Source organism: Lepisosteus platostomus, chromosome 4, assembly GCF_059453375.1.
Source record: "Lepisosteus platostomus isolate fLepPlt1 chromosome 4, fLepPlt1.hap1, whole genome shotgun sequence".
Taxonomy (NCBI): Eukaryota; Metazoa; Chordata; class Actinopteri; order Semionotiformes; family Lepisosteidae; genus Lepisosteus; species Lepisosteus platostomus.
The window spans coordinates 49,347,325-49,373,797 of NC_142614.1; the positions used below are offsets into that span (position 1 = coordinate 49,347,325).

Consider the following 26,473-nt stretch of genomic DNA (forward strand, 5'->3'; position numbering starts at 1 on the left):
GTCATTTTCAGTGCCTGTGGAGATTCAGAGATTGCAAGCTCCATGCAGCGTTCAAGCGTTTCACTGGAAAGCCCTTGTCACTTTTTCTTTTTTTTCATCCTCCTCAATCCCCCCCCCCCCTTCCTTTAGTGTAGCATTTAGTGATTAATGTGAGTTTTAATTTTCATGCTCACTTTTATGCTCATTAAAGTGTATTATGCAGCGGTTGGGGTATTAAAGTTCAGTGAAAATTTCATGCATACTAATAAGAATGCAAATGAGCTCTGATAAAAGAATGCCAAACTCCCAAGGTGCTGGGAGGAAGTGGTGTTAGTTATCTCTTGCAGTACCGTACTCAGAGATGCACAGAAAAAGACTTGGGCTAAATAGATTTTCAGTAAGAATCTCAAAAGCTAACTGAATACTTTGGCTTGTAGGCAACATAAAAAAGTGTCATTTAAAACTCTCCGCTTCAATGGAATTTTCTACAATAGAACTGGAGATCAGGGTCTTAAAGAAGCTTAAAAAAAGCTTTTGAGAACAACTTAATGGTTTTTCTTTGTTTGGATGTTGAAACATTGATCTTATCTTACCATACGTTCTCATCAATTACATTTTTATCTAAGATCATTTAAAAATCCAAAACTAGCTTTAAATGTTTCCCTGTCATTGTGTTTCTGGATACTGTAGCAAAAGACTTATACTTTTATAACTAATAGTTTCTCATTACCTTTACAGTTTCCACCTGGTCCATCTGATATTCTTTGATAAACAGTGTCATAAACAGTTTTACTGAAGTATTTAAAATAAGAGGCATTTAAGACTAGATAAACAGTTAGATAATGGTAGATTGCTTTAGTACAAAAGATCCAACAACCTTTACTCTGACAATACATCATCCCCTTAAAGGGCAGTTTGATTCTCCTTTCATAAATTCGGTGGAGACGCATTAAAAGGAGATTATTATCTGTTTTAGTAAAGAAAGGGCAATTCTAAACAAGTCCCCAGACTTCATGAAAATGTATTTTTAAAAACGATGCCATTTCTCAAAGAGGTTTATGATCATTTATGTCCCCAGTGCCTAACAATGCAGTAGAAACAGTTTAACACATAGAATATATTTAAAAGGAGCCTTCCAGAGCAGTATTAAGCACACATTTTACATTTTTCATTGCAAATAGTTTTTTTAATACGTGTCTTAAAGTGCCTTAAAAGACTCCATATATTCTTACTTTAATTATTGTATCCTAAAGAAACAATGCAATGAAAAAAGATAGTGTTTATGAGCAGTCATTTTCACTCATGTGTATTACCAGTATAAGCCAAAATATATTTTATAGTTTGCATTTACTTTTTTAAAGGCCAGCATTCCTCTCAGTCAACAAAGGACCTGTAGATATATATTTTTTTATTTCCTCACACATACTAACACAAGCCTTTCCTTTCTAGTTTTCTTTTGTAATATTTGTTTTACCTCTGTGGCCTATCAGACTCTCCAGTTGCCTAGCTTCGAAGCTGACTTTTATCCCATGTTTCTTCCCTGATGTACCACTGAAGATTTTCTATGAGAAATAAATGCAGATCATAACGGAGTATAAACCTATCCCTTTAAGGAGCTATATCCCCCAGTGCAGGCAATAAAAATCAGGAATGAGATTCAGATTTCATTTGTAGTTCTTCCCTTTTACATTGGGATATATGATCTTCTTAGAATAGTAACTGCCCAAATTATTACTGTCGAAATGTGGCAGCAAGGCAACTGAAAGGTTTATGGTAACATTTTGTAGCATGAGAAAAGTTTGAGTGTGCTTGTGTGGAGATAAAATATTTCAGGCAATTCCTAAAATATATGGGTTATTTTCAAAATCTTGGATTACTTTCTAGGTCTTCATGCTAGGTCTTTCACCTTCTAAAAGAAAAAAAATATTGAAGTGAAAGTAAATGGCTCAGCAATTCAAAAGTAAACCTATGGAAATAATTCAAATGGAGGTTAGCGCTAAATATTTTTGTTTGGTGCAAAAAAAAATGTTTACGTGGGCATTTAAGAAATGGAGCCTTTCCTTGTCAAAGGAATGGAATTTATAACAGAAAATAAAAACTGATGTAGTAGGAGATGAAGCCATGAAGATTCTTTTTTTTTATCTGGCTACTATTTTTTAGTTATTTAATCAACACAAACACTTGCTATTGTAATTCAGCCTCCTGCATTAATTTGGTCTTTCTGTAACATCTGTGTTTTATAGGGTAGAAAAGGGCTCTCATCAGTAAACGTTACTGTATATTCCTAAAAAAAGCTAAAAGATGGAATCCTTTTTAAAAACTGTTTATTTAGTTGTCTTCAAGGCTTTTCTCGCTCTTACTTGACTTCTTTCCCTTTGTTGTTGGTGTTTTACATTGTGTTTCTTTTGCTTATGTTCCAGCCTGGATTCGTGGAAGAAAGAAGGAGCCTCCCACCATCGAGGTTAGCTGTTCTTTTTTCAATGTTTTACCACTCGTTCAGGATAGTAAAAATGAATTACAAAAACTGTAATGAAAAGTGAACTTCATCCAGGCCTCCTGGAGCACAAACTGCGATGCTTTGTCTAATTCACAATTACATTGATTCATTTGGCAGATGGTTTTATCTAAAGCATCTTACAGTTACATCTGTTCAGGATGCAAAGAGTGCATGTGACACTAGAATAAAACAACAATAAGAGTAAGTGCAGTGCTACTTAAATGCTAGGATGTTACACAGGGCTAAGGAGTTTCATTGCAGCTTGACAGAGAGTAGTAACATAAGATCATATAAGATCATAAGTGAGGGTTAGTCATGGGCTTCTGGATTAATTTGGTCTTCCTGTAGCATCTGTGGTTTATATTTAAGAAGAGGGCTCTCAACAGTAAGTGTTACAGTATATTCCCAAATAGGAATTTTCTTCCAATTTTGATTGTGGCAGGTAGATTTTCCAGCGTTTGGGGGGCCTTCACAGAGCATGAGCATAGGGCCTGTCAGTGGTCTGAAGGTGAAAGCCCTGTAGGCTGGCACTGAAGTTTCTAATCTAAGTGAGCTGTGACTAGAAGCCAGTGCAGAGAGATGAGTAGTCTTATGCTCTGGTGATACTCATAGAAAAGGCCAAGTGGTGGAGTTGAGTACAATGGTTCAGCTAAGCAGGGTTTAATTTCTCAGACATGAACCCTAGTTTTGTTTCAGGACACAAAAAAAATACTGTTTTTCTTTCCTTGTTGAAATTTCATGCCAACATTTTGTGATAGTGCTTGCTTATATTCTTTTTCTTTTTACAGTTACAGAAAAATCCAAACATAGGTAATCTTTTGGAATACTACTGTCATTCTAATATTTAATACATTAGTCATAAAATATATTTACTGTTTACTGGTAAAAAAAGTGTATATTAATGCAAAGGCAGGTAGTCTAACATTACCAAAGGTTTACAAGCTATTCAAACCAGCTGACTAAAGAAGCAAAAGCTTGGATCATTCATATCCTGGTTATGACTGCAGGTCATATTATGGATGACTACAATACAATACAATATATATATATGCATATAGCTATACTTTTTCCTTGATGGGATTCCAATTTGAAGACTTTGGTGTGAGTGTGGTACAAAGGATAGTTTGCTTAAGATATAAGGAGGCAGAAAACTGTTGGTAAGTTGAATTTAATTTGCGCATAAGAGGGCAGCATGATGGCGCAGTGCTACGCATGCTGTCTCGCAGCGCTTGGGGCCCTGGGTTCAATTCCTGGGCCGTTACCTGCATATAATTTGTGTGTTCTCCCCACGTTTATGTCTCCCCACATTTCCACCACATGCTCCGGCTTTGAGTGTGAGTGTGAGTGTGAGTGTGAGTGTGAGTGTGAGTGTGAGTGTGAGTGTGAGTGTGAGTGTGAGTGTGAGTGTGAGTGTGAGTGTGAGTGTGAGTGTGAGTGTGAGCCCTGCAATGGACTGGTGTCCCTTCCAAGGTGTACCCTGTCTTCCACCCGTTGTTGGCAAGGATAGGTTTCTGCTCCCCTGCAGCCCTGTAAACAAAATAGGTATTGAGTTGTGCTTGTAACTGGATGGCTACTGAGTGGAGCATTGTTAAGCGAGGTGCTTTATCTCTTTAGTACAATGACCTGCTTTATACATGGTAACAAATGTAGGTAGTTTTCACAAAACCCATTAGACAAATTACTTATGTATCCCATAAAATTGAAGGGTTTTCCTGCAAATTGCTTTGCATTAATCTGAAAAGCATGGTACTCCTATACGAGGAGTAATTTTTAATTATGACAGCTAACGAAATGCTTTTGTTGGCGAGGAACAGGTCAAACTTGCTGTGCTGGATTTTATGACTGGATAGTGCTGAGTAAGTAGATCGTGTGTTTTCTCTCTTTGACCTTGCCTCCTCACTGTCACCCATGCAGAGAGAATGAGCTTTGTCATTAAAGGGCCTTTTCTGAGCTGCCTGCAGGGAAAATGAGATATCAAACAGACATTCAAATGTAAGATGAATATTAGCATCCTATATGGCAGAAATCATTGATATGAAAATGGCTGAAAAAATCAGCTTTTCTTCTCCCCTATTAAAGAAGGAAGCATGGCATTTTTGATTGCATTTGTGCAGGGCGATTGTTATTTAATGTTCCGTTTTTGAATGCTCATAGCTTCATTCGTAGTAATGATCCAATCATGGAGCTGCGTGGGGAGACAAAGTGGCTTTTGGAGAGAATGCTTTTTGAGCGTAACAACCCTCTCCCTGAATTACATACTGTAGCTGGATGCGTCTGTCAAGTGTAGATGCTGAAAAGGGTCTTCAGCTGTTTCACACCAGTAGTCAACCTTGAACAGGATGTAAAATGCAGGCTGAAAATGAACATGCAAATCTACCTGATACAAGGCTGTGGTGATTACTCATTTCATTATGCAAGACCAGATAAACTTTGCTCAGTTTCTATTTTGTTCATATGACATTACGATTAAATACATAACAAGCACTGAAAGAGTAATAGTAAATATAGTGTCTCTTGTTTGGTTATTGTAAGCAATAATTTTGATGTTTAATTGTATTTTTTTTCTTTTTTCAAACTTCAACATCTGTGACATCTGAGATGGATCTCGTTGACCCTTTCTGACTTCACCCTGACCTTGGGGGCTGTTTCCATGGAAACAATTTACCAAGTTAACAGGAAGTAAGAGGGCATAGATCTATTTCAGATACAACATCCCCATCACACAAAGGTTAAGCTAGTGTAACTATATGACAGCATACAGTAGCAATTTGTTGTAGGAGCTGAAGAGCTGAAAAATAAAAACAAAATCTTGCAAGCTCTGAGTGGTCTTGATTTGGGTTCTGATTAGCCTAAATCAGTATGATCTACATTAATCATTACCTGTATTTTCCTTTTCTGTTACTTGGAAAGTTCATAGTTGTCCACTGAATTTAAATATCAGCTTCCATTTTGAGGGAATTCTCGTTTGTAAGTGCTACCTGTAAACAAAAAGAGTATAACCACTGTACATATTATTTGACCATGCAGCTGATTAATTAATAAATTAAGTTATTTATTAGAGACTATGAAGAGAAAAAAAAGTGTCACATGAAAAATCATCAGTCTTCTGAAGTTTTTTATTCTGGATAAAAATAGCTGCCTTTACCTCAGAATTATAAGTGTGCTCAAAATTTCAAAGTTTATTTGTTTTTTCAAATTAGTTTAACTTTGCTCTTCAATTGATTTTGAAGATCTCAATTGTCACATTATTAACATTGATAAAACTTGAAAGTAAATACATGGGTTAAACACCACTACAAAACATTTTAGTCAAATCTTAGGTCAGTTGATATATATTTAGCCTACTCTAGGATTTGCTTCAACATCTTTGATAGGTTTATTGAAGGTAAACCTTAATAAACCTTAAAAGGAACCTGAATAAAAAATAAACCTTTACTTGTTCCTTTGTATCATTGATGGATATCCTAATAATGTGTAAAAATGATCAGTGGAATGAATCACCTGTTTACAGCACTTAATTTAGAATTAATTTTGAAATTAATTCAAAACGTCATACATTCATTTCTTGGATAAAACTTCTCTACAGCAATCAACAGGCTAATATTGTCATCAACAGATATTTTAAAGTTTCTTCAGTTCATTTCAAAGAAAGGAATTCCCCCTCACCATTGATATTTGTCCAAAATAAAGAGCCTTTAGCAGCAAGTATTACACATCTGTTTAAAGAAGGATGAGATATGAATTAAACCTCTGACAGACTGTCTTTGTACACCAATGTTCTGTTATGTGCAATATGGAATATGTATGGTAAATGATATGGTGTATTTAGATTTTTAGAAGGCTTGATAAATTTCCTCATAAAAGTAATAATTCTCAGATTGCAGGCTGAAGAAGGCTCCACGGCCGAAACGTTGTGTTTTCTTTCTTCTTTTTTCAGCATGGAATAAACCTATTACTTGTTCATATGTAATTTAATAACGTTTAGAATAAGTTCAGGATTGGGCAGACACCTACTGTAGCAGATGTCTAATACAAGAACAGGGTTTTGCATGCAGGTAGAAAAAAAAACTAAATAAAAAATGGAAGAGACTTAGAGAAGGTTACTTATGAGAAACAAGTTGTTAATTATATACATAATTTACCCCTTCTAGACAATTTGAGAAAGCAATAGAAAAATCTGGTTGAATATGTTGTTAAGAGCATAGATTTAAATCAAAGCATGTTATGTTAAAAGTGTACAGTCCACTAGGAAAGTCTTATTTAGAATACTGTGTACAATTTTGGTCACCATGTTATAAAATATAAATATTGCTTCTCTGGTATCATTCCTGAGAACAGCACCCTGATGCATTCTTGGGCTTAATGTAATGCCCTGCACTTTCATCTTAAAAAAGCTGCTTTGAACAAAAAAAGATGTATTAAGTTCCCTAATACAAGACTTCATAACCCTCAAAAGCATTGACAAAGTTAACCCATTGGACATGTTCACAATAAACATTGAAACACAAAAAGTAGAAACTATGTGAAAGTGCTTTTAAAACCAAACACAGGAGGCACCTCTTTAAGTAAAGGTTTGTGGGACTCAGGAATAAGCTATCCAGCCATGTTGATGATACCCTGGCTTCCTTAAAGAAGTGGCTGGATGAGATCCTTCGATCAATTAAGTTCCAACAACCAAATAGGTTTCATGAACTGAATAGGCCTCCTCTTTTTGTAAACTTTCTGATCTTCTTATACTGTATATTACTATTTCAATCATATTGGATATAATTCTTGTTTTTGGAATTTTTTCAAGTTGCAAAGTTAACTGCTAAATAGCAGTTCAGATACATAACCTAGCCCTTTCACAAAACCTTCCATTTAAAATCGCTCACAAACTTCTTGGCATGATAGCAAGTAAAGAGTAAAATTCTATATTCATAGCTAAAATTATATTCCTATCTTTGAACCTACTGTCTAGCATATGGTATTGGTACATGGCACGTCTCTCTAAATGGGAGAATTAATGCTGTTAAAATGATCTGCCTTCCATCACTACTATATCAGTTTCTTTCATTTTTAAACAACGTGAATCAGTTGTAATCCTACCGTATAAATAAAAATCACATCTGTATATCCAAAGGGAAAGGAGGAGTTGGCCTGTTAAATTTTTCATATTGCTGCAGGGTTTCTAAAATGTACTCTTTTTTTGTAGTTAGATGTGACACTAGAAGGCCCAGCATGATCAAAAACAGAGAGAGGAGTGCATTGGTTACTCTAATCTGTCATTGGAATAAACACATCTATATGTAATCATAACACAATAATATAAAATTACATTGGAATGTGGAAACAGATTAAACAGCATTTCTGTTTAAATGCAATCTCACATCTTTTACCAATTATTAAAGGGAAGCTATCGTTCACCCTTGGAAACGTAGTCAGTGCCTTTCAAGCTTAGTTTACTGGTGGTAAAGAATCAAAGGATTGGATGTTCATGCACTCTTGCAAAGTTGTAACAGTTGCAAGTGAAATATGGCCTAAGAAACAGTTTTTTCAAATACACAAATTTGTATGGGTTTGAAGTCACTGAGAGCCGTGTGTAAACTATTTGGCAGTGTCGCCATAGGAAATGACAGTGGTAGCTCAAACACAAGCTTGGAAGCTGAATGGCACACACTGAAAGACAAGTTGCACACAGATGCACACAGATCACAGCATTGTCTGTAAAGCAACTGCCGAATCTGAGACGGGTCATCATTAGCTGGCTGTGATTTACATTGCCAAACATACCTACCTGACTCATCTCGTATGCACAGTTGAGAAGAGATCTGATGATACAGCAGGCATTTGAATGCCTTTGATTGACATGAAAGAATCGGATTCGTGATTGTGTTACTTTAATAAAGGGAGTAGTACAGGTTTCAAAATGTGGTCAGCATAATATGAATGACCAGCAACAACACCAGGTGTTAGCATTAATGTCCTCCCACAAAATTATACTGTTGCCACCAAATTGCTGCAACCCTCAAATGAGTTTCCAGAACTGAAATTCATCAGAAGATACCATACATGCATTGTAATAGTCATGAGAGTATCATTGCAGAGTTCATGACTGGAGCTGTTGATTTATAGATTCTCCCCAGTTGGCTAGCAGCTTTAGTTTTTGTTTAGAAGGAATGAGTTTGTTAGTCTCTCTCTCATTGAGAAGTTAAATTTACCAGATTTAGGTTAATTAAGGATATTTCTTTTCACGTGGTCATACTGCTGGAGGCCTATTTGTCTTTTCATTATAGAAAGGAGTGATAAAAATGGATGTATCACAACCTATAATAGCATAACATCCCAAAGAGAGTAGTGTCTGAGTGTTCCAAAAGGAATAATTTGAGGTGAATGATACATGAAATACTGTATAAAGATTGATAATAAATCATTGTTGTCACCATAGAGAAGAAATCTACAGTCAGGCTTCTAACATGTTTGAAAATCACAGAAGGATCACAGGCATGTGAAGGGCAACACAGTATTTTACATGCACTCCTATGCATGGAACCTGACGATGAAACTTCCAAGCAGACTGTAATCCTACATAGACTCATACTTGTCTGTAAATTCATGGCATAAAGGACTTAAAACTGTTCACCCAAATTCCACCTTCCAGCATAGTTCCTTTCTCAACCCCTGGTGTAAATGCATCTTTCCCATTGTCTCATTTTCGCCTACAAATCTCATATGTCAAAGAGGTTGTTGAAATTGTAATCCCAGAAGGGCTGAGCTAGACTTCCGGGTGAGTGGTTCAGCGGCTGAAAATCATATTCACAAATGACAAAGACCTGTGCACAGGTGTTTTGGCTCACGTCAGCAGCATATCTTCAGTTAATTCTTCTACTTGATCATCTTTGTCAGGATCCTAGCATGAAACAACCCTGTAATAGGAATTCTGCCTGCTCTACTGTCAGTCATCAGGTATCCATGGATACAGGTCAGGGGGCAATGGGTCTTGAACTAGGTGTCTTGGTATAATTTCTCTTGTTAAGATAAAGGTGGTAAATATTTGCAAATCCTATACTGTATTTCTACTTTTGAAGTTACCATAAATAAATAGAGATAATACAATTATTTAAGATTTAATCTGATAAACCTGACCATAAACAACCGATGAAGCACCTTTCATGAGCAAAGACTTTTTTATTAGGTACTGTATTTGCCGAGTTGTCGACAAGTGAAATGTATTCAGGTTCAGGTCAAAAGATTCTTTGATCAGTAATACTAATTAAAATCTGGGCAATGTTTGGTTAGTCTGGCTTGTATTCTGAAGCAGTGTTCAATACTATCACTGTTCTCGAGAAAATGTTTCCTTGGTCAAAAAATTGATTTACATAAAACCCGAAATTAGTAGGCCAGTCATGGTGCTTTCTGTTTCTCCTCCTCAACTGCAGGCTTGTGGCAGAGAAGAATTTTAAAGTCTGACGCATGTTCGGAGATGTCTCTTTCCATTAAAATTGTGAAGACTCTGGCAATTGAATTTGGTCATCAGCGGTTTACCTAGAGACAGTACGAATGAAAAAAGAACATTGAGACCAGTGACAGACACTGGGACCACAAGGTTAAATTACTGGTGCCCGCCCAGCAGCTTTTCTTCTGTGTGCCAACACTTAACAGAATGTACACGCAAGCTCCAGTCCTCTTTTTAACAGGATCAATTTCCAGATCCATTTTAAACTATGTATATCTGCTGCTTTGACCTGCTTTGATGGAAATGAAAGGGAAAATATTCCAAATTCCCATTTTGCTGCATCGTTAGAATGATTTATTTCTGAAAGGTTAGGATCTGTCTTTTGCTGTATTGAACTTACATTATTAGATAAATTTATTTATCCGCGGAGAGGTGCCTCTGTGGCTAAGAATCTGCGCCTGTGACTGGAAGGTTGCCGGTTCAAATCCCACAGCCGGCAGAGGAATCCTACTCCGTTGGGCCCCTGAGCAATGCCCTTAAACTCAACTGCTCCAGGGGTGCTGTACAATGGCTGACCCTGCGCTCTGACCCCAAGCTCTCTCCCTATCTGTGTGTCTAATGGAGAGCAAGCTGGGGTATGCGAGAAGACAAATTCCTAATGCAAGAAATTGTAAAGGGTTAATGTGTGGAGTTTGTAAGTTCTTCCCGTGTTCGCTTGGTTTTCCTCTGGGTGCTCCTATTTCCTCACAGTCTAAAGACATACTTGTAGTTTAATTGCCTTCTGGGGAAAACTGGCCCTAGTGTGTGTGCTCCGAGATGGACTGACATCTCGGCTTTTGTGCCTGTTGCTTGCTGGGATAGGCTCCTGCTCCTCCGGTTTATCCCTGCAGTGGATAAAGCAGGTAGAAAACGGATGGATGCACAGATGTTTACATTCCTTCTTCTAGTGTGATCTTGTGTTACCCACATTCTGGAGCCTGACATATTTTGAACAGATTTTCTTTCATTTCGATAACATGATGCTGAGGCTTCCAAAAGTTATAACTCTTATTATGTATGTAAGATCTAAAACGGAATATTGGAATGAAATATCTGAACGTAACAGCTTCACCAAACTACTGAAATACCGCAGATGTAAACTTATTTTTCTGTCTGCTGACATCGCTGGATCCCGGCCTGTTTGATGTCAGTCAGCCAGAGTGAAGGGGCGGGGGATGGTGGAGGCTTGAAGGGCGTCTGTGGCAGCTGTCTTGTAGTTTGGGGATCCTCTACCTGTTGTGCAAGGGTGCTGGGCAGAGAGGATTTCCTGTCTGGGTTCCTTTATTCTCAATTGTTCTTTTAGCAGTTCAGATTCATAAACTTTTTAACACTTTTGTTTTGTTAAGCGCTTTACCGGTGGTCCATGCCAGGTTTGACAATTTGGCTTTTGATTAGTGCATTGCTTCATTTCTTTTTTCCCCATCTGGGCTTCAGCGCAGTGACCAAAGATACAGGTTTTTTTTTTCTTGGCATGTAATCAAAGGAACCGTCGGAGAGGTATTGATCGCGATTGTGCAGAGGTTATAAAACTAATGAAAAGAAGGATGGTGAATTTCTGTGGAATTTTCCCCCTCCCACCCATGCGCTTTTTCTTGGTGCATACTGCAATGCTGAAAGAGCAGAAAAAAAGGCCCACCGAGCAACAATAAGGGACTATTTCTGCCACATACACTGTGGTGAAAAGTACGTCCCCCTAAGATTTTTTGGTTTAGCATATTTAGATATACTTCACCTTCACCTACTGTAGTCCTCACCAAGGCCTAAAAGTACTGTATATAAAACCTTATTGGGGTTTAGTCCAGACCTAAACCACCAGGGATGCTGTGGAGTTGAAGCATTTTGTATTCCTCCCAGGCGATGCAAGAGACTCATAATTTCTTACAAGCGTTTAATTCAAGTTATTGCTGCTACAAAGATATTGAATGCAGGCCGTGTTTTTCTTTTTAATTTTGACAAAGTCGATTTTTGTGTGTTATTTGTCAAATGAGGTTATTTTTATCAACTATTAGGACTTTGCGAGGACTAGGTGAAGGCTAAATATGTTAAAATCCGTAAAATCATAATGGTATATACTTTTTCACCACCCTGTGTATCAGTTGCCTACAGCTGGTCCTGAAGAGCTAAATGTTCTAGCCCTTTTTCTGAAGACTGTTTCCTTCAGATCCAGTGGGTTCACTGTAAAATTCTGATATGGCAAAATATATACTTTGCATCCTCGATTTATTCTAAAATTTGCGGATGGATTTTTTTTTCGAATGAATGGGTGTGCACTGCCATAGAGGTTGCGATCATCCCATTCTTTCAGGGCCCATAGTCCTGCAGGTATGCAATACCTGGTTTATCAGGTATCTTTTAATTAGAACTGATTAATCATTTCCCCATGGTATTGTTACCCAGTTATAATTAGATCAATTAAGCAATTTACGGGCAGTTGGAACAAAATTCAGAATGGATTTGCAGCAACTCTTGCAAGCTTTGGGAAAATCCTATTAATTCTTTAATAAGTCAAGTATTTTCAGGCAGATCTGCATTTGAGTGTGTGATGGATTTGCAAGAACAAAATACTTCTCTAGCCATTACTCAGCGGTCTCAAACTCAGTTCCTAAAGGGCCCAAGTGTCTACTGGTTTTTGTTCCAACTGTGCTTTTAGTTGTATAGCTGGATTAATTATGTAATTAAGTGCATAATTGTAATACTTATAATACAGCTCTTAGGAGTTTTACTGTTAACAGTACCATTAACGAAGATAATGTTTTGAGTAATGAACGGTAAAAGAGTTTAAGAAAAAGACTATAAATGTCTAAAAATATTTAGGTGGTTTAAAGGGACAGAAAAGAGAATCACAGAGGCCCAGTACTTATTTCTTTTTTTATTTATTGATGTTTTAGCTTTTCCAGATTTTCATCCTTTTTCCCTGAATGGCTTCTAATTATGGAGGTGTTTTAGCACCAATAAATACAAAACACAAAATAAGCCAAAAAAACTATTTAATAAGTCCTAATTCCAAATATTTTTTTTTACTTGTGTTGTCTCTTAGGAAAATAAGGAATTAAGCATTTTTCTAATTAAAAGAAAAACTATTGCCTTGAATGTCATAGATGTTTACGGGTGAACATTTAGAACAACAAAGCAGTTACAGTGATGTAGTACAGCACATTGAGGGAACATGCAAGCATTTAAATGCACTTTCAGACCATCCAAATAACTTTACCACACACAATTCAAAACTCAGAATGAAAAGAAACCAGAAAGGATGGAGGGAAATTCATTTACCTTAAATATGATCTTAATATCTGAAGGCAGGGTTTTGACACTGCATGCTTAATCTGGTGGGACTTGAAACTTGTTGACTGTTTCCTACTGGTTAATTGTGTTGATGGGAATCAAAAGAATTACTCATTGTTTTGCTTGGCACTTCACATTGTATGACCTTGAAGTGAATGTTGTGGACAGCTTTCAATCCTGTCTTTCTAAGTAAATATGAAGGTTTTCAATTTTTTCCTCTCCTTACCTCTTTGTTGAACTTTTTTTTTGACAAATTTTACTATCAACAGTGGTTCCTCAATGTCTTTAAACATTGAATAAAGCTTTATAATACCAAATCATTGTGAATTAATTGGTTAGCACAAACAGGACTTAGATTTATATACACACCACACCTATATGTCAATATGTTAGACTTCCCAATATAGAAGAGCACTATGTCTGAATAGAACTTGGCCACAAATATATATTAATTGCATTACTGAAGTGCTTTAACACAGGATAAATTGCTTTTTTCACCTTGTTCAGTTAATTTGTCAAAATTGATACTACTTCTTGTAATAAATTTAATACACAAGTAAGGTGAATTAAATTACATTTAACAATGTCTAAATACCATATAGCTGTTTTGAGTGCAACTATAACTCCATCAGGATAGATCTTTTATTGGGTTCACTGTCATGATATACCACTGGGAAATGGGAAACAACTACATCAAAATAGCTTCCAACAAGCCTTGAGGATTTATGTTATTTCTAAGCTAATTTATAGCAGTCCAAAGCTTAATGCCATCATCTGTCACATAGGTGTAACTGTCCTAACATTCAGAATGCTGACCCTTCAGATTAAAAAATTATAACTGTGCAAAGAATAAAAGTGGCCCTTAAACCTTCCCCATATGTCACTGTACAGTTAGAGGAATTGCTGCCTATGTTCTTTAACCTAAAGGTGTGTTCTTATTCTGAATTATATTGGTCTGTCAAATGTCAATAGCATTGCATCATTTTTATGTTTCACAATGGTATAAAGTTCCAATTTAAAGATTAGGCATCTCTTATTTTGCCAGAAGGATTTGCTTTCTATACCTCCAGTGCAGGAATCCAATTTAGTCTGGAACAAACTTTCTCACACAAAAAAATAATTTTAAGGTTAATAAAGAAGGTACACAAAGCTGCACCTCACAATGCATCATTCTAAGATGAGTCATGAGGGTGAGACAGTACAGGCTTGTACTAGGCTTTCGTCTACATTTAACACTTGGAAGGAGTGCCAGACTGGCTCTGGTATTTCTGCAGGGTAAGGAAAAATCTCCCCTATAGCCCTTCATGAGCATCTTCAAGATTACATGGAGCCCCATTGCTTTTGCGTTACTGAGCTAATCTCACCTTTGTGTTTAATTTGAAGGAGCTACTGAAAAACGAACGCTACAGGGATGACATCAAAGACCGAGCCAAAGAAGTGGCAGACAGGGAGATGGCTCTACGAGTCGAGGAGCAGGAGGAAGGGCTGGTGGCTGGGCCAGCACAGGTTCAGATTAAAGGACACGCCTCAGCCCGGCGCTTTGAGCTGGCTGGGCCCAGCGAGGACCCTACCAGTACAGCCAACACCTTTGAGCCTGGGTCCTGGAAGCCCTCTGGGGACAACACCAAGTCATAAGTCGTGCCATGGCCATAATGACTGTGAATGAAGAAAACGAATCCCAAAATGTATTCAGCTCTTCTAATCACCGCCACTAGGATGAAAGGCTCTCAGATTTCAGAAAAGTGTACTGCTCAAAAAAGTAAAAAATGCAGTTAAACGGACGTCAAAAACTTTGCATGTTGTGTCACATTGTCACTTTATTACTGCAAAGTGAAATAACTTAATATTAGTTTGTTCACTTTATATTATTATAACGAGCATATTTCTTCGTCATGTTACTCTTACTAAATAGCTTCTTCCTTCCGAAGGATTTCTCATGTTAAACGTCTGTGGAATTCTATTAAACGTTTTGATTTAAGGAGACATTTTTAAAAATGTGTAAACTGACCTGTTGTCTTTGTGATTCAGCCAGACCCTCTTGCCGTTTTAATCTAAAATTGTTCTAAAACCATTGTTTTCAAAGTTCTTCAGGTCGTGGGGCGTCGAAAGTTATGCACTGTGCCGCTCGAGAGACCGTGAAGAAAAGATGAGGGAAATAAGAAAAAAAATCAGGAAAAGAAACTTGTTTTAATTTTGAGAAAATGTGTATTTAGACTTTATTTCAATAAACCTAGGCTGTATTTAAATACGTTGGAGATAACGGCATATACTCTAGTCAGTCTCTTGGTTTTATGGGCTGTTGTTTAAGGAAGTGGGCATTTGCTAGAGCCGTCAGCCATTCCTCACGTGCTGAATCCCACACTGCTGGTTCAAGAGGAACCACTCTTACCAACAGCACTGCCTTCGCTCAGGTGTACAGCAACACCCGCGTGCCCTCGGAAATTCACACCAACCAGTGCCTCTGCTCGGGAAATCCCCACCACACTCTGCAAATGGGAAAACCTACTCGAAAATAAGGAATGGCTTGTTCTTTGGAGACAACTTGTCTTTTATTCTGAGCAACCCAGCAATAGCTGTCTTGCAATATGCGCCAGTTGCTACAGGCACCTGTTTTAAAAAAATACAGATACAGAAAAAGATATGGGGCCAACATGTGACACAGATAAAAACATGTTTCTAACATGAAGCTGAAAAATATCATTAACCTTGGAAATTGATTTATTATGATTCTTTAGGCATATTCAGAACACAAACATGACATCTGAAGTAAATCTTAATACTGAAATGCACACGTAGGTGGTGACGGTTTTCAATTATGTACTCTGGATATTATAAGAATTCTGGTGCTGATTAAATTCAGACCACTGTTTCAGTATTCTTCATTTGGTAACCACAGCTGTAGCGTTTTGAGTTTTTGATAATTCGTAAAAGTTGACTTCACCACTTAGCAGATTATTGATTAAAATCATAAGTGTTCCATTCATATGATGTTAACAAGTATTTACAAAATCCTCACTTTACTATTAAAATTTTAAACTATTAACTGATTTTATATATTTCTTGTTTTTCTTGTTAGGCATCCTGTAAAGAGTAAACTCAATTTGCCAGGGATTATTAAATTTAATCATAGGCTACACAAATCTCTGAAAGCCCAGCCTCCTGCTTTCATTTTTTCCACTTATATTTATCAAGAACCCAGTTGTTAAGAATGTATGTAAAGGATAAAGACAAGAGTGATTAAAAAATAAAGGAATCTGATAGAAGAACATCTGGAAAGGTATTGCAAATTAAAGCAATATTGTTTTAAAGCATTTGAAATTTGGTCAGACAAAAGACCAGTTTTCTCCCCAGTTACTAAACAAACGGGTGGGGTCTGTCACAGTACAAGGAACGCATTCTGAAGAGTAGCAAATGGGATGCAATGCAAAACAGAAGATTGTAGATCTTTGCAAACTTAATTTTACAAAAACATGTTAATGGTTAAAAAAAGCCAGCAGGTGACATCTGTAGTAACAGAAACGCACAACTGGATATTATCACAATAGATGGTGACAGTGTTCAATGACAGGCTACAGCATAATACACACTGATTATTATGGTAGATTGCTAGTGATTTATAAATTCAATTTTATATTTGCCCCCGCCCCCACCCACTTCCCAGTCATTAACTTTGCTACCACAGCTCAAGGAACTGCTGGGTTTCTAAGTGTTGCTAAACGTCTCTTGTAAAATCTGTACAAAGAACGAGACTCCTTTATGGAAGGAATTGGAATCAAAGTTGTAGAAATGTGCCGTTGTTTTGCCCTTCCCAAGTCTCTCAGTCTTTCTTTGACCTCTTTGCTTTTGCAATGTTTTCTTGACGTTTTTGTTTCTTCTTTTGTTCTCGATCTCTGGCCTCAATCATTCTTGCCAGCTTCCATGACAACACTGCACTGGCTATGAATAGTGGGGTTAGAGCCAGGATCACAGTGGTGAGGAAGCCATAGGGGTCTTTGGCAGCCCACTCAACAATGTACTCTGCCCAGGCTTTTACGTCAAACATTGTTCTCCGAGATCCTCCAATCAACACCTAGAAAACAAAATCCTATAGTTTAGTGCATTTAAAATCTGCATACAAGGAGAACATTCATTCTGCACAAACAACAGACGCAAAAACCTGGATATGCAAATAATCTGATCGACTTTTAAAGACACCAAACAAGTACAAGAACTTACATTAAAATATCTTTTATGAACTGTGTTTGTCTTAAGGAAACAGTCTGGATAAACAAATTTGATTTCTCAGCATGTAAGCAACAAAATAATAGTTCCATACCTGTATCAAAAACACACCAAAATCAACACTGTTAATAGTGTTAAACACCGTCTGAAAGAATGTTAGTTTCATTAGTTTATGATTACAAACTCCTTTACCCAATCCTTTACTCACCAAATCATAAATCATAAAACAGTTTGCCAATTCCAAAATTACAGGTGTTTAAGAAAGCATCCTTCATGTTCTTTGCCCAGTTCTAAATATTTAGCTGTATATTCATTTTTTACATCAAAAATACTATATTATATAAGTAGTAACAACTTTTAGGAAATATTAATAGAACTACACTTTCTTATTCTGGTACTTATAATAGATAATGCTGCCACATTTCAAATCAATTGTACCATCTGGAGAGCATACAAACCTCAATAGAGAAAAAAAAAGTTCACTTTTCCCACTTTTTTACTGTTACGATAACCTGTAGTTAACCAGAGTTAAGCATCAATTAAGCAATACAATTGAAGCAACTGTCATGGACTGAAGGTAAAATAAAGTAGGACAGAGGTTCTGAACTCCATTTCTTGTGGAAACTGAATCTTCTTGAGTTTGTGCCAATCAAGCTCTTCATGGTTAAGTGAAAGTCATTATCTCTTGCTCTGTAGTAGATCGAGAATTTCCAGAAACCCTCCAGAAGCCATAAGGATTCCAGCCCATAGATATTTTCTCCTGCTTTTGTGGCCATGAGTGTAGATTTTAGCAATGAGCCAGTTTGGAACAAGCACAGAGTCAAAGGACAGAATCACTACCAATACAATGCTGTGATAGAGGGCTTATCTACATATTCCTACATATTTTACAAGACTGAACAGACATAAATGCCAAACAAAAACAAAGCAGCCCTAAGAAAGCAGTATTGTCATTGTTCTCTGAAAGCTTCATCACAATTAAACCATTTTTCAAAGAAGACGAGAGAATTCCATCTTTAGCATGGTTTGTTTAAAGCCAGTACTTTAGTGCAGTAAAAGACTGCAGGAACATCAACATAGCGGTTCAGTCTGCAGAAAGGTCAGGCCTGATTCAGCTGAAGAAATGAAATGTGCTTGAGTGGAAATCCAATTCAAGTATTCATTTAAAATGTAGCTGGATGTGAACAATCAAGAGTGTGGTGTCAAAAGTCAGAGGTTGATCGAGAGCTGATTTACTGTAGAAATTCATTATTCACAGAGGCCTACAGATTATAATGATCACTGTAATGATCCACCTATTTCACTGGGTACATGAGCTACAGCTGAAGATTTTTATTACACAATTATAAAACACTTTGCAAAAAAAATAGTTTTCACAATTATAAGTACTGTCACAAGGTGTACAGCAGTAATGAAAAACTCAATTAAGTAAAACAGTCGTATTTACTTTTTTATATTACCTGTGTCAACAGAGGGCCAAAAATGAAAAATAAAATATGTAACCTGCACGAGAAGAAAGAATTTGCAGTAAAGGTGTCGAGAGTGAAATTGCTCCTCATGCTTAATGCCTGAGACAGCACTTCACAGGTGTGACATCTGCAGCACATGGGAGATGCCCTGCTGACACACTGGCAAACACAGGTCTGTTTAGAATAGATGATAGCTGGGACAGCGCTGTAAGTACTCGTCAGTTACAAATAAAATAGCATGTATTTGCCTTGATTCAATTACAATGGCAGCAGAATTGCAATAAGACATATATAATGTTGGAGAAGTTACTTTTGAAAAGTAGTCCCAAATTTGTTATACATTAAAAACATAACTGTTCAATTATTACTTTGAAAAAAGTAACATTACTTATGAAATTACATTACTGCGCCTGTGGCTGGAAGGTTGCCGGTTCAAATCCCGCAGCCGGCAGAGGAATCCTACTCCGTTGGACCCCTGAGCAAGGCCCTTAACCCCAGCTGCTCCAGGGGTGCTGTACAATGGCTGACCCTGCGCTCTGACCCCAAGCTTCTCTGCCTGTCTGTGTCTCATGGTGAGCAAGCTGGGGTATGCGAAAAGACAAATTCCTAACGCAAGAAATTGTACAGGGCTAATAAAGTGATCTTATCTTAGTTCAGGTGGGTAGCTGCGTCAGCATGCGTAGGCAGCAAAGGAAAAAGTGAGAGGTTTATTCCAGGCTGAAAAGAGAAGGAAGACAACACAACGTTTCGGCCGTGGAGCCTTCTCCAGGTGTGAGGAGGAAAACGTCGTGTTTTCTTTCTTCTCTTTTCAGCCTGGAATAAACCCATTACTTGTTCCTCATCTTATCTTGATTTATCCAGTACGGCTGTGTGCTGGGAAGAGCAAAGCCTGCGTCTGTTCACTGCTCTCAGAACAGGTTGGCCAAACATTGCAAGACTAGCCATCCTGAAACCACAATCCTGCACAGGTTTCACTACAACAACATCAAATCCTTATTGATCTATTTTCAATTTAAGGCTCGATAGGATTAAAACATTTTAAACTGGTTCGTTTCAATTCTGAAGCGAACTAAAGATACCATGATGAAAAGTCCCACTCAAAAGTCAGTTTAATATAGGCGGCAATCCATTGTCAATATTGTATTCTTACATCACCTCAGAATCATCACCAGAATGGCATTGTTATAATACTGTTGGGCTTACTTGTTTGTGTTCATAGGATACTACTTAGCAATACTTTTTAACTAATGCATATTAAATAATTCTGAAAAGAAAGAATTTTAAATGAAAATGAAAATACACACAAGTCGGAGAGGCAAAATCCAGGAAGTCTCATCTCGTCATTCTTAAATCGTCACTGCCTTCAAAAACTTGGAATATTTTCATTCTGACCACTGAAAGCAGGCGGGCTGTTCCAGTGAATTGTCTAAATTCACATCATTTAAAATGAAAATATCGACACACCAAAACACACAAAGACCACAGTCAACCATTCCTGACTTAATTCATTTACCCAACAGATTAAAGCTGATGAATTCCAAGCCTTTACAGAGTGCCGATTTGAGGATGAACCTCAGAAACCCTGTTGGATTGTAGCCTCCAGCACTAGGATGGCGACCCCTGTACTGTGAGGTCCAGCTATCTGAGGGCACTATGTTCCAATTTTATGCATCGGACCTTTTGCTTGGGAAAGCACAGATAACATTTAACAGAGATGTTTTCTTTGCCTGCTCAAATTTCTCAGGAAACCCACTTATTAAAGACACGAGTTTCACCAGACTACTTTTCAGTCAACATGATGCAGCATGTATGTGCTCATGTGATTTTTACTTCCGTAGTAAATGCATGTTTTTCACTGTAGCAGATTGGTGTTTTCTGATTTATTTTAGGCCTATTAAAAGCTGAAAAAGTCAGCTTAAGAACTACTTTACGTTTATACTTTATATTACCTGTCTGCAAAAGGAACTGCTACAGCTGTCATAAAATGGGATCTTATTACAGTTACATGTAACTAGTTACATATTACTCCGATACTAGCTATGAATTACCCAATTCGAACATGAAACCATACCTTAAAAAGGCAAATAAAATGCTCAGACGTAGTTAAAAGTACTATTTAAATCATGGTTAGTTGCAATTATATACTATACTCACAGTAACAATATTGCTGCCCCGTGATGCCCAGATTAGAGGAACCAGATACATTCAGGGGGTTAAGGGAATGTCCTACACTGACAGGCTAAAGGGACTGAACCTTTTTTAGTCCTGTACATAGAAGACAATGAAGGGCCTGATCCAAGTATTCAAAATCCTCAATAGCACTGACAAAATCCAATCAGATTCTTCAAAATGAACAGTGAAACACAAACCAGAGGGCGCAAGTGAAAACTATGTGGCAGTGCATTTGACTGAGAGTAGGAGGCACTTCTTCACCGAAGGATTGTGGGAGACAAACTGACCAGACATGTTTTGACACTGAAATGCTGGTTTTCTTCAAGAACCAACTTGGCGAGGCCCTTGCCTCAATTAATTACTAACTACCAAATGTGTTAAACTGGAAAAATGGCTCCCTCCCATCTGGAATCTGTTTTTAAGTCAATCGGGTTATTCTGTAACCATTTTCCTCCAGACATTTTTCCACTTTGCCCTACACTGAAAAAAATAAAACCGTGGTTATCAAAAAAATAGAAATCTGAATTTCCCAAAACCCTTTCACAAAGCAAAACACCACAGAAAACGAATGTTACATCTGTGTATAAATAGCTTCAGATAAACTGCGAACCTGTCAGCAACCTGGCGGTTTCAGACAGCATCCTCCTCTAACAGCACCCTGCTGCTGAGCAACTGTCATCAGGTGTTGCTTTGAGGGGGGAAGGGCTGCTTAAACACTGCAGTCTTGGAAAGAGACTGCAATTAGAACTACACTACAGCAGCCAACGTAAGTCGCTTAATGTATATTATGAGGCGTTTCAGTCTCAAAGCCAACCTTTAGTCAGAAACACCCATTCTCTCTCACACACAAAACTGTGTAACATGAAATTCTTTTGTATAAAGATCAGAACCCATTCTGGATTCCATATTAGACTTAAAATCCTAATGTAACATTACATATGCATGACATTTATATTATCTAAATTACCTTACACAAACCGTAGCTGTGCAAGAACAACTGCTGGTATCTGCTGGTATCTATTAAACAATGCTGGTATCTGATCTGCGCTTTCTTGTCTAACATTACAGCATGCAAACATCTTCTGTGGTTATGTATGAGATGGCAGCATCCATCCTGCTACATTTTCTCCATTTCTTTGATGCAAGTAACTTTAAGTGCTTTCAGATAAGATGGTTTCCTGGCAGCCACATCCTCCCTCAGATCTATTCACATTTCACTTGGATTCAGCTCAGGCCTGCGTATCCAGCAGCCTTCATCCTCTTCATCTGCTGACTTGAGCAAGCACTTCAGATTACTGCCAATTTGGAACGGGAGCCACTGTACATCCAATGGCAAGACAGCCACCAGGTATGATTAATCCGTAATTTTTTGTTTTGGCATTTAATTTTCATTTAATCAAACAAAGCTCCAAACAGTTCAAACATTCAGTATGACTGAACCATTGGAGATCCTGCTTTGAAAATAAGTTCCAATTAGAAGATTTTGTTAAAGTACCGAGCAGGCTTGTCAGCTAATATTCTGGCATATGTACCGTACCCACACAATACGCAATCAGTCAGAATGCCAGGCCAATCGGAACACATGTACCACAACATTTTGTCACAGTTATTCCGATTTTGTAATAGTATATATACCATTAAGGAGCCATAGTTTTGAAACGACATTCTGCTATACCATAGATACCCATCTCTCAGCTTAGCTCAGTGAATAAAAGTAGTTCATGTTGCCAGTTACACTGCAAGGTGTTCATTGCAGAAACCACAACCACAGTAAAAAATAAACCTGCACAGGTAAGGAGAGGCACCTTACTGGGGCCAAGCTTTATGAGGATGGAAAGAATTTGCAGAAATTACAACTAGCCGCTACAAATTTAAACATAAAACATACACACTGTCCTTTTTACCCTTAACAGTGATGTAGAGCTCAGTATCTATTTACACCCCACTTTTTTCTAATTAAAATTCCTAGTGCTGAAATCATTTTTAGCAGCCTCGCAGACAGCTAGTCAACACTTAAAGCAGAAGACTATAACTGGACCTCAAGCAAATGATTAAAAGCTTTGCACCATCCAAGCAACACAGAACACCTTTAAATAGGCCCAGGTGTCAAACAAGCTAAGAACTGAATACTCCTTGAGAGACAGAATTAAACTTAATAAAATCACTTTTTTCCAGCACAGTCCACTCGTTTTCCCACCAGCCTTTGACTATTTAACCTGAAGTCTAGTTATTTAGGTGTATCTTATTTAGCAATGGTAGGAGGTGCCAATTTAAAAGACGCACTATCGGAAACAAATTTTCCGGATATGCATAATTACTTGAATACAACAGTTTAACAATAAACTATTACTTTTTTTCCCCAATTCTACCAAGAACTTCTTTTTAACATAACTGTTGTATTGGTTAACTAATTTCATTTTAATAGGTGTAACATACTGTACTCTATGCAAAGAATTGTCGAACCAGTGTAATAACCTCGCATGCTATACCGTTTTTATTAATTTATGCTAAGGTACAACTTCACAGAAATTGTCACGTTACACCATGTACATGTGCACTAACTGTTCGCAGACTATTACTTATTTCCGAGGTGATGACGAATTTAAACAAAATGCCTCGTACGGAGAGGTTTCTTCTGTCCCCCGGAAAATGGTTTACAAAACGTTCCCTACACGAAATAACGTAAATGTCCCAGAAAACGGCTGCAGGTGCCTTTAAAGTGTATTATTTTCCTTATCTTTTAGCAAAAATCCAAGTAGTTCAAAGGGGACCCATATGCAAACTAACAATGCAAGGAAGTTCACAAATGGGATAATTGTTGTTTTCAAGCATAGTTCTATTTTTAATAAACTTTGCATTTGTCAAGACGTAGAAGCACAGTTAAGCAAATTACTACATTGACACAAGAACCTAACCACTCTGAAAATAAACTCGTTTAGTGTGATGGATTCTGGACCGGAGACCTGTTCTATGACCGAAACTTAAAGGCTTTAACTTAGTACGCCTTTACTTTCTGGACCAATCACAGCACCCAGCAGTTTTCTCCACAACCTGTAGATTGAGTTCGAACAAGAGCTCTATAAACGATTTTCTCATATTGCAGATCTCTTTTTATAGAAATATCTGGCATTAAAACCCCTTCCACAATCACACCTTTCGGCCCTAGAAACGCTTCCTGATTATCGGCTGCACATCGTGTATCGGTCATCACAAAGCCTTTAATCCACGAACACAAATTAAACCCCATCCACTGTTACATTTCAGTAAAATTATCGTGAATCAATACATTATGCTACATGGGGAAACAAATAAAATAAAATATTAAACTTAGTCACCTAACAAAGCACAAGAACAAATCCCGCTGTCCCACCTCAGCAATGACTGAAAGTTGGCAATTTATATTTGCGTCATCCTTCCCTCCACCCTACATCTGATCTCCAACTGCACTATGGGAATTGTAGTTTTCTTCTTCATTTTTGTAAATCCCAAATATGATTTACAGCATGTAAGGGTATATTAGCGAAATAAATAACTTTCGTATTTTAAAATTTCATAGTCTAAAGGACGATTCACATTGAAGACTGGAGTATAATTAAGGATTTTAACAGAACTAAGTGGAAACTAAAATCTCATATGAAGATATTCGTTATTAATAATTAATAACTCTCTGCAGTGACATAGCAAAATTCATTGCAGTGAATATCAAGGCACATTATCAACCAGCGAAAGTGCAGCCATATTGTACCTGTAGCGTAACTACACAGCTTTTAAGGTAGACCTAAGTTGAACTCAGAAAATCCAAATTATGCCTAAAATAGAATTTAGACAAGAGTTAAGATCCCTATCTTATGAACAGTGTCGTGGACTCTTTAATGACCAGGTAGTGACCTTGGTTTAATGTCTCAACCAAAGGACAGCATCACCCACAACAGTGTCCTTAGTATACTGGGGCACTCGTTGGGAAATATGGACCAGAGGGAAGAGTGCCATCTACTGGTCCACCAATGCAACTTCAACCAGAATCATGGTTTTCACTGGAGAAGTCTGCTCCCAGTATTGACCAAAGTGTAGCCTACAAGCTGGTAATGCTGGTGCATAATATGTGTTACATACAGTACAGTAAGACAGTAATGCTGACTATTAAGAAAAATAGTACTATATTGGGTGAAGATCTCAGTACTGTTATACAGATTTCTAATTCAATGGCTTGAAACTAAAATAATAAATAATCTTTTCTCATCAACAAGAGGATCAAACACCCAGGGTGAGAGAGCAGTGAGACAACCAGTGCAACTACAGCCACACAATTACATTTTGAGATGTACTTTAATTACGTCTCATCCAGTCTCTTCTTGAACAAAGCCAGAGTTTTATTTTCAGCAACATCACTGGACAGCTTGTTCCAGACTCCCACAACCTTTTGTGTAAAGATCTGCCTCCTGTTCTCTATTTTAAATGCCCTTCCCTGTAGTTTGCAATTGTTTTTTTTTCTGCTTCATGTTTCACTATTGATTCAGATTAAGTCCACTGGGTGGACTTTCCCAGTGCCCTTGAGTAATTTGATTACTTGAATCAGGTCTCCTTGTCTCTGTTCAAGACCCAAAAGATTATTTTAGTCTCTCAGTGAAGAACTTTCTTTTGTCTGGGAAGTCCTTTGCGTCTGGTTGGTCTTTTCTGGCCTGATTCCAAGTCAGCAATATATTTTGCATCTTGTTGATCAAAACTGTACACACAGCTTTCACACGCTTCTAGCTAATATTGTATGTTCTGCTTGCATTTTTTATTACTTCTCCAGTGTCTAGAAAATTAAAAAATATGTGTGTAAGTACCCTTTTCAATTTTCGGTTTCCCGTTTTATATTTGTAGTTTGTACCTACACGTTAACAACTTCCTTCTATTCATCCATTTTCTAATTGTTTTATCAAACCTACGGTCACGGGGGTATGGAAGCCCGTTTCCGCCAGGGAGTAAAAAAAAAACGCGCTATGGTATCTCGGGCTTCCATACGGGGGAGCTGGAGCCTATCCAGGCAAGCAACAGGTGCAAGGCAGGTATGCCCTAGATGCCAGTCAATTGTGGACACACTCAAACCAGAGCCAATTTTCCCACAAGCCAATTAACCTACCAGCATGTGGGAGGAAACTGGAGCACCCACACACCTGAACACAGGGAGAACATGCAAACTCCACGCAGCCCGGTAATTGAACCCAGGCACGAGCCACTGAACGTTTGTTCTTTGTATGATATATCAGCTTGCTTTAACAAAGTTTCAATTATGAGTATAAAGTAGAACAGAGTATTGAATTTTAAACATTGAATAGGCTGTGATTTGGGTTCTGCAGATTTTTCATTTGAGTTGTGAAAAGGCAAAACCAA

At 37.5% G+C, this 26,473-nt stretch overlaps 2 protein-coding genes and 1 long non-coding RNA gene across 5 annotated transcripts in view; 2 read left to right on the forward strand and 1 right to left on the reverse strand.

The window, feature by feature from the left end:
• ndufaf2 (NADH:ubiquinone oxidoreductase complex assembly factor 2) overlaps positions 1-15,179 on the forward strand; it is a 59,261-nt gene extending 44,082 nt beyond the window's left edge. For both annotated transcript variants that reach the window (XM_088629746.1, XM_088629745.1), the window contains 2 exons: positions 2,400-2,440; positions 14,619-15,179. In XM_088629746.1, coding sequence (XP_088485872.1) covers positions 2,400-2,440; positions 14,619-14,870 — 293 coding nt within the window. In that variant the 3' untranslated portion in view covers positions 14,871-15,179. The remainder of the gene's footprint in view (positions 1-2,399; positions 2,441-14,618) is intronic.
• On the forward strand, positions 6,368-14,355 carry LOC148673360 (uncharacterized). Its single transcript, XR_015936005.1, has 2 exons — positions 6,368-8,096; positions 8,167-14,355. It is a non-coding gene; the product is annotated as an uncharacterized LOC148673360 (long non-coding RNA).
• Positions 15,180-15,759: 580 nt separating the features above from the next.
• Positions 15,760-24,528, reverse strand: smim15 (small integral membrane protein 15). Of its 2 annotated transcripts, none has more exons than XM_088629750.1 (2): positions 24,433-24,528; positions 15,760-17,304 (listed from the first exon to the last, which is right to left on the reverse strand). In XM_088629750.1, the coding sequence occupies exon 2, from the start codon at positions 17,275-17,277 to the stop codon at positions 17,053-17,055; it is 225 nt and encodes a 74-aa protein (XP_088485876.1). In that variant the 5' UTR covers positions 17,278-17,304; positions 24,433-24,528; the 3' UTR covers positions 15,760-17,052. The 2 variants fall into 2 exon arrangements, with proteins under 2 accessions (XP_088485876.1, XP_088485877.1); XM_088629751.1 differs by having other exon boundaries at positions 24,468-24,487.
• Between the last annotated feature and the right edge of the window lie 1,945 nt (positions 24,529-26,473).

Excerpts from the sequence above, each read along its gene's own strand:
- smim15 (XM_088629750.1), bottom strand. The coding sequence starts at position 17,277 with ATGTTTGACGTAAAAGCCTGGGCAGAGTACATTGTTGAGTGGGCTGCC.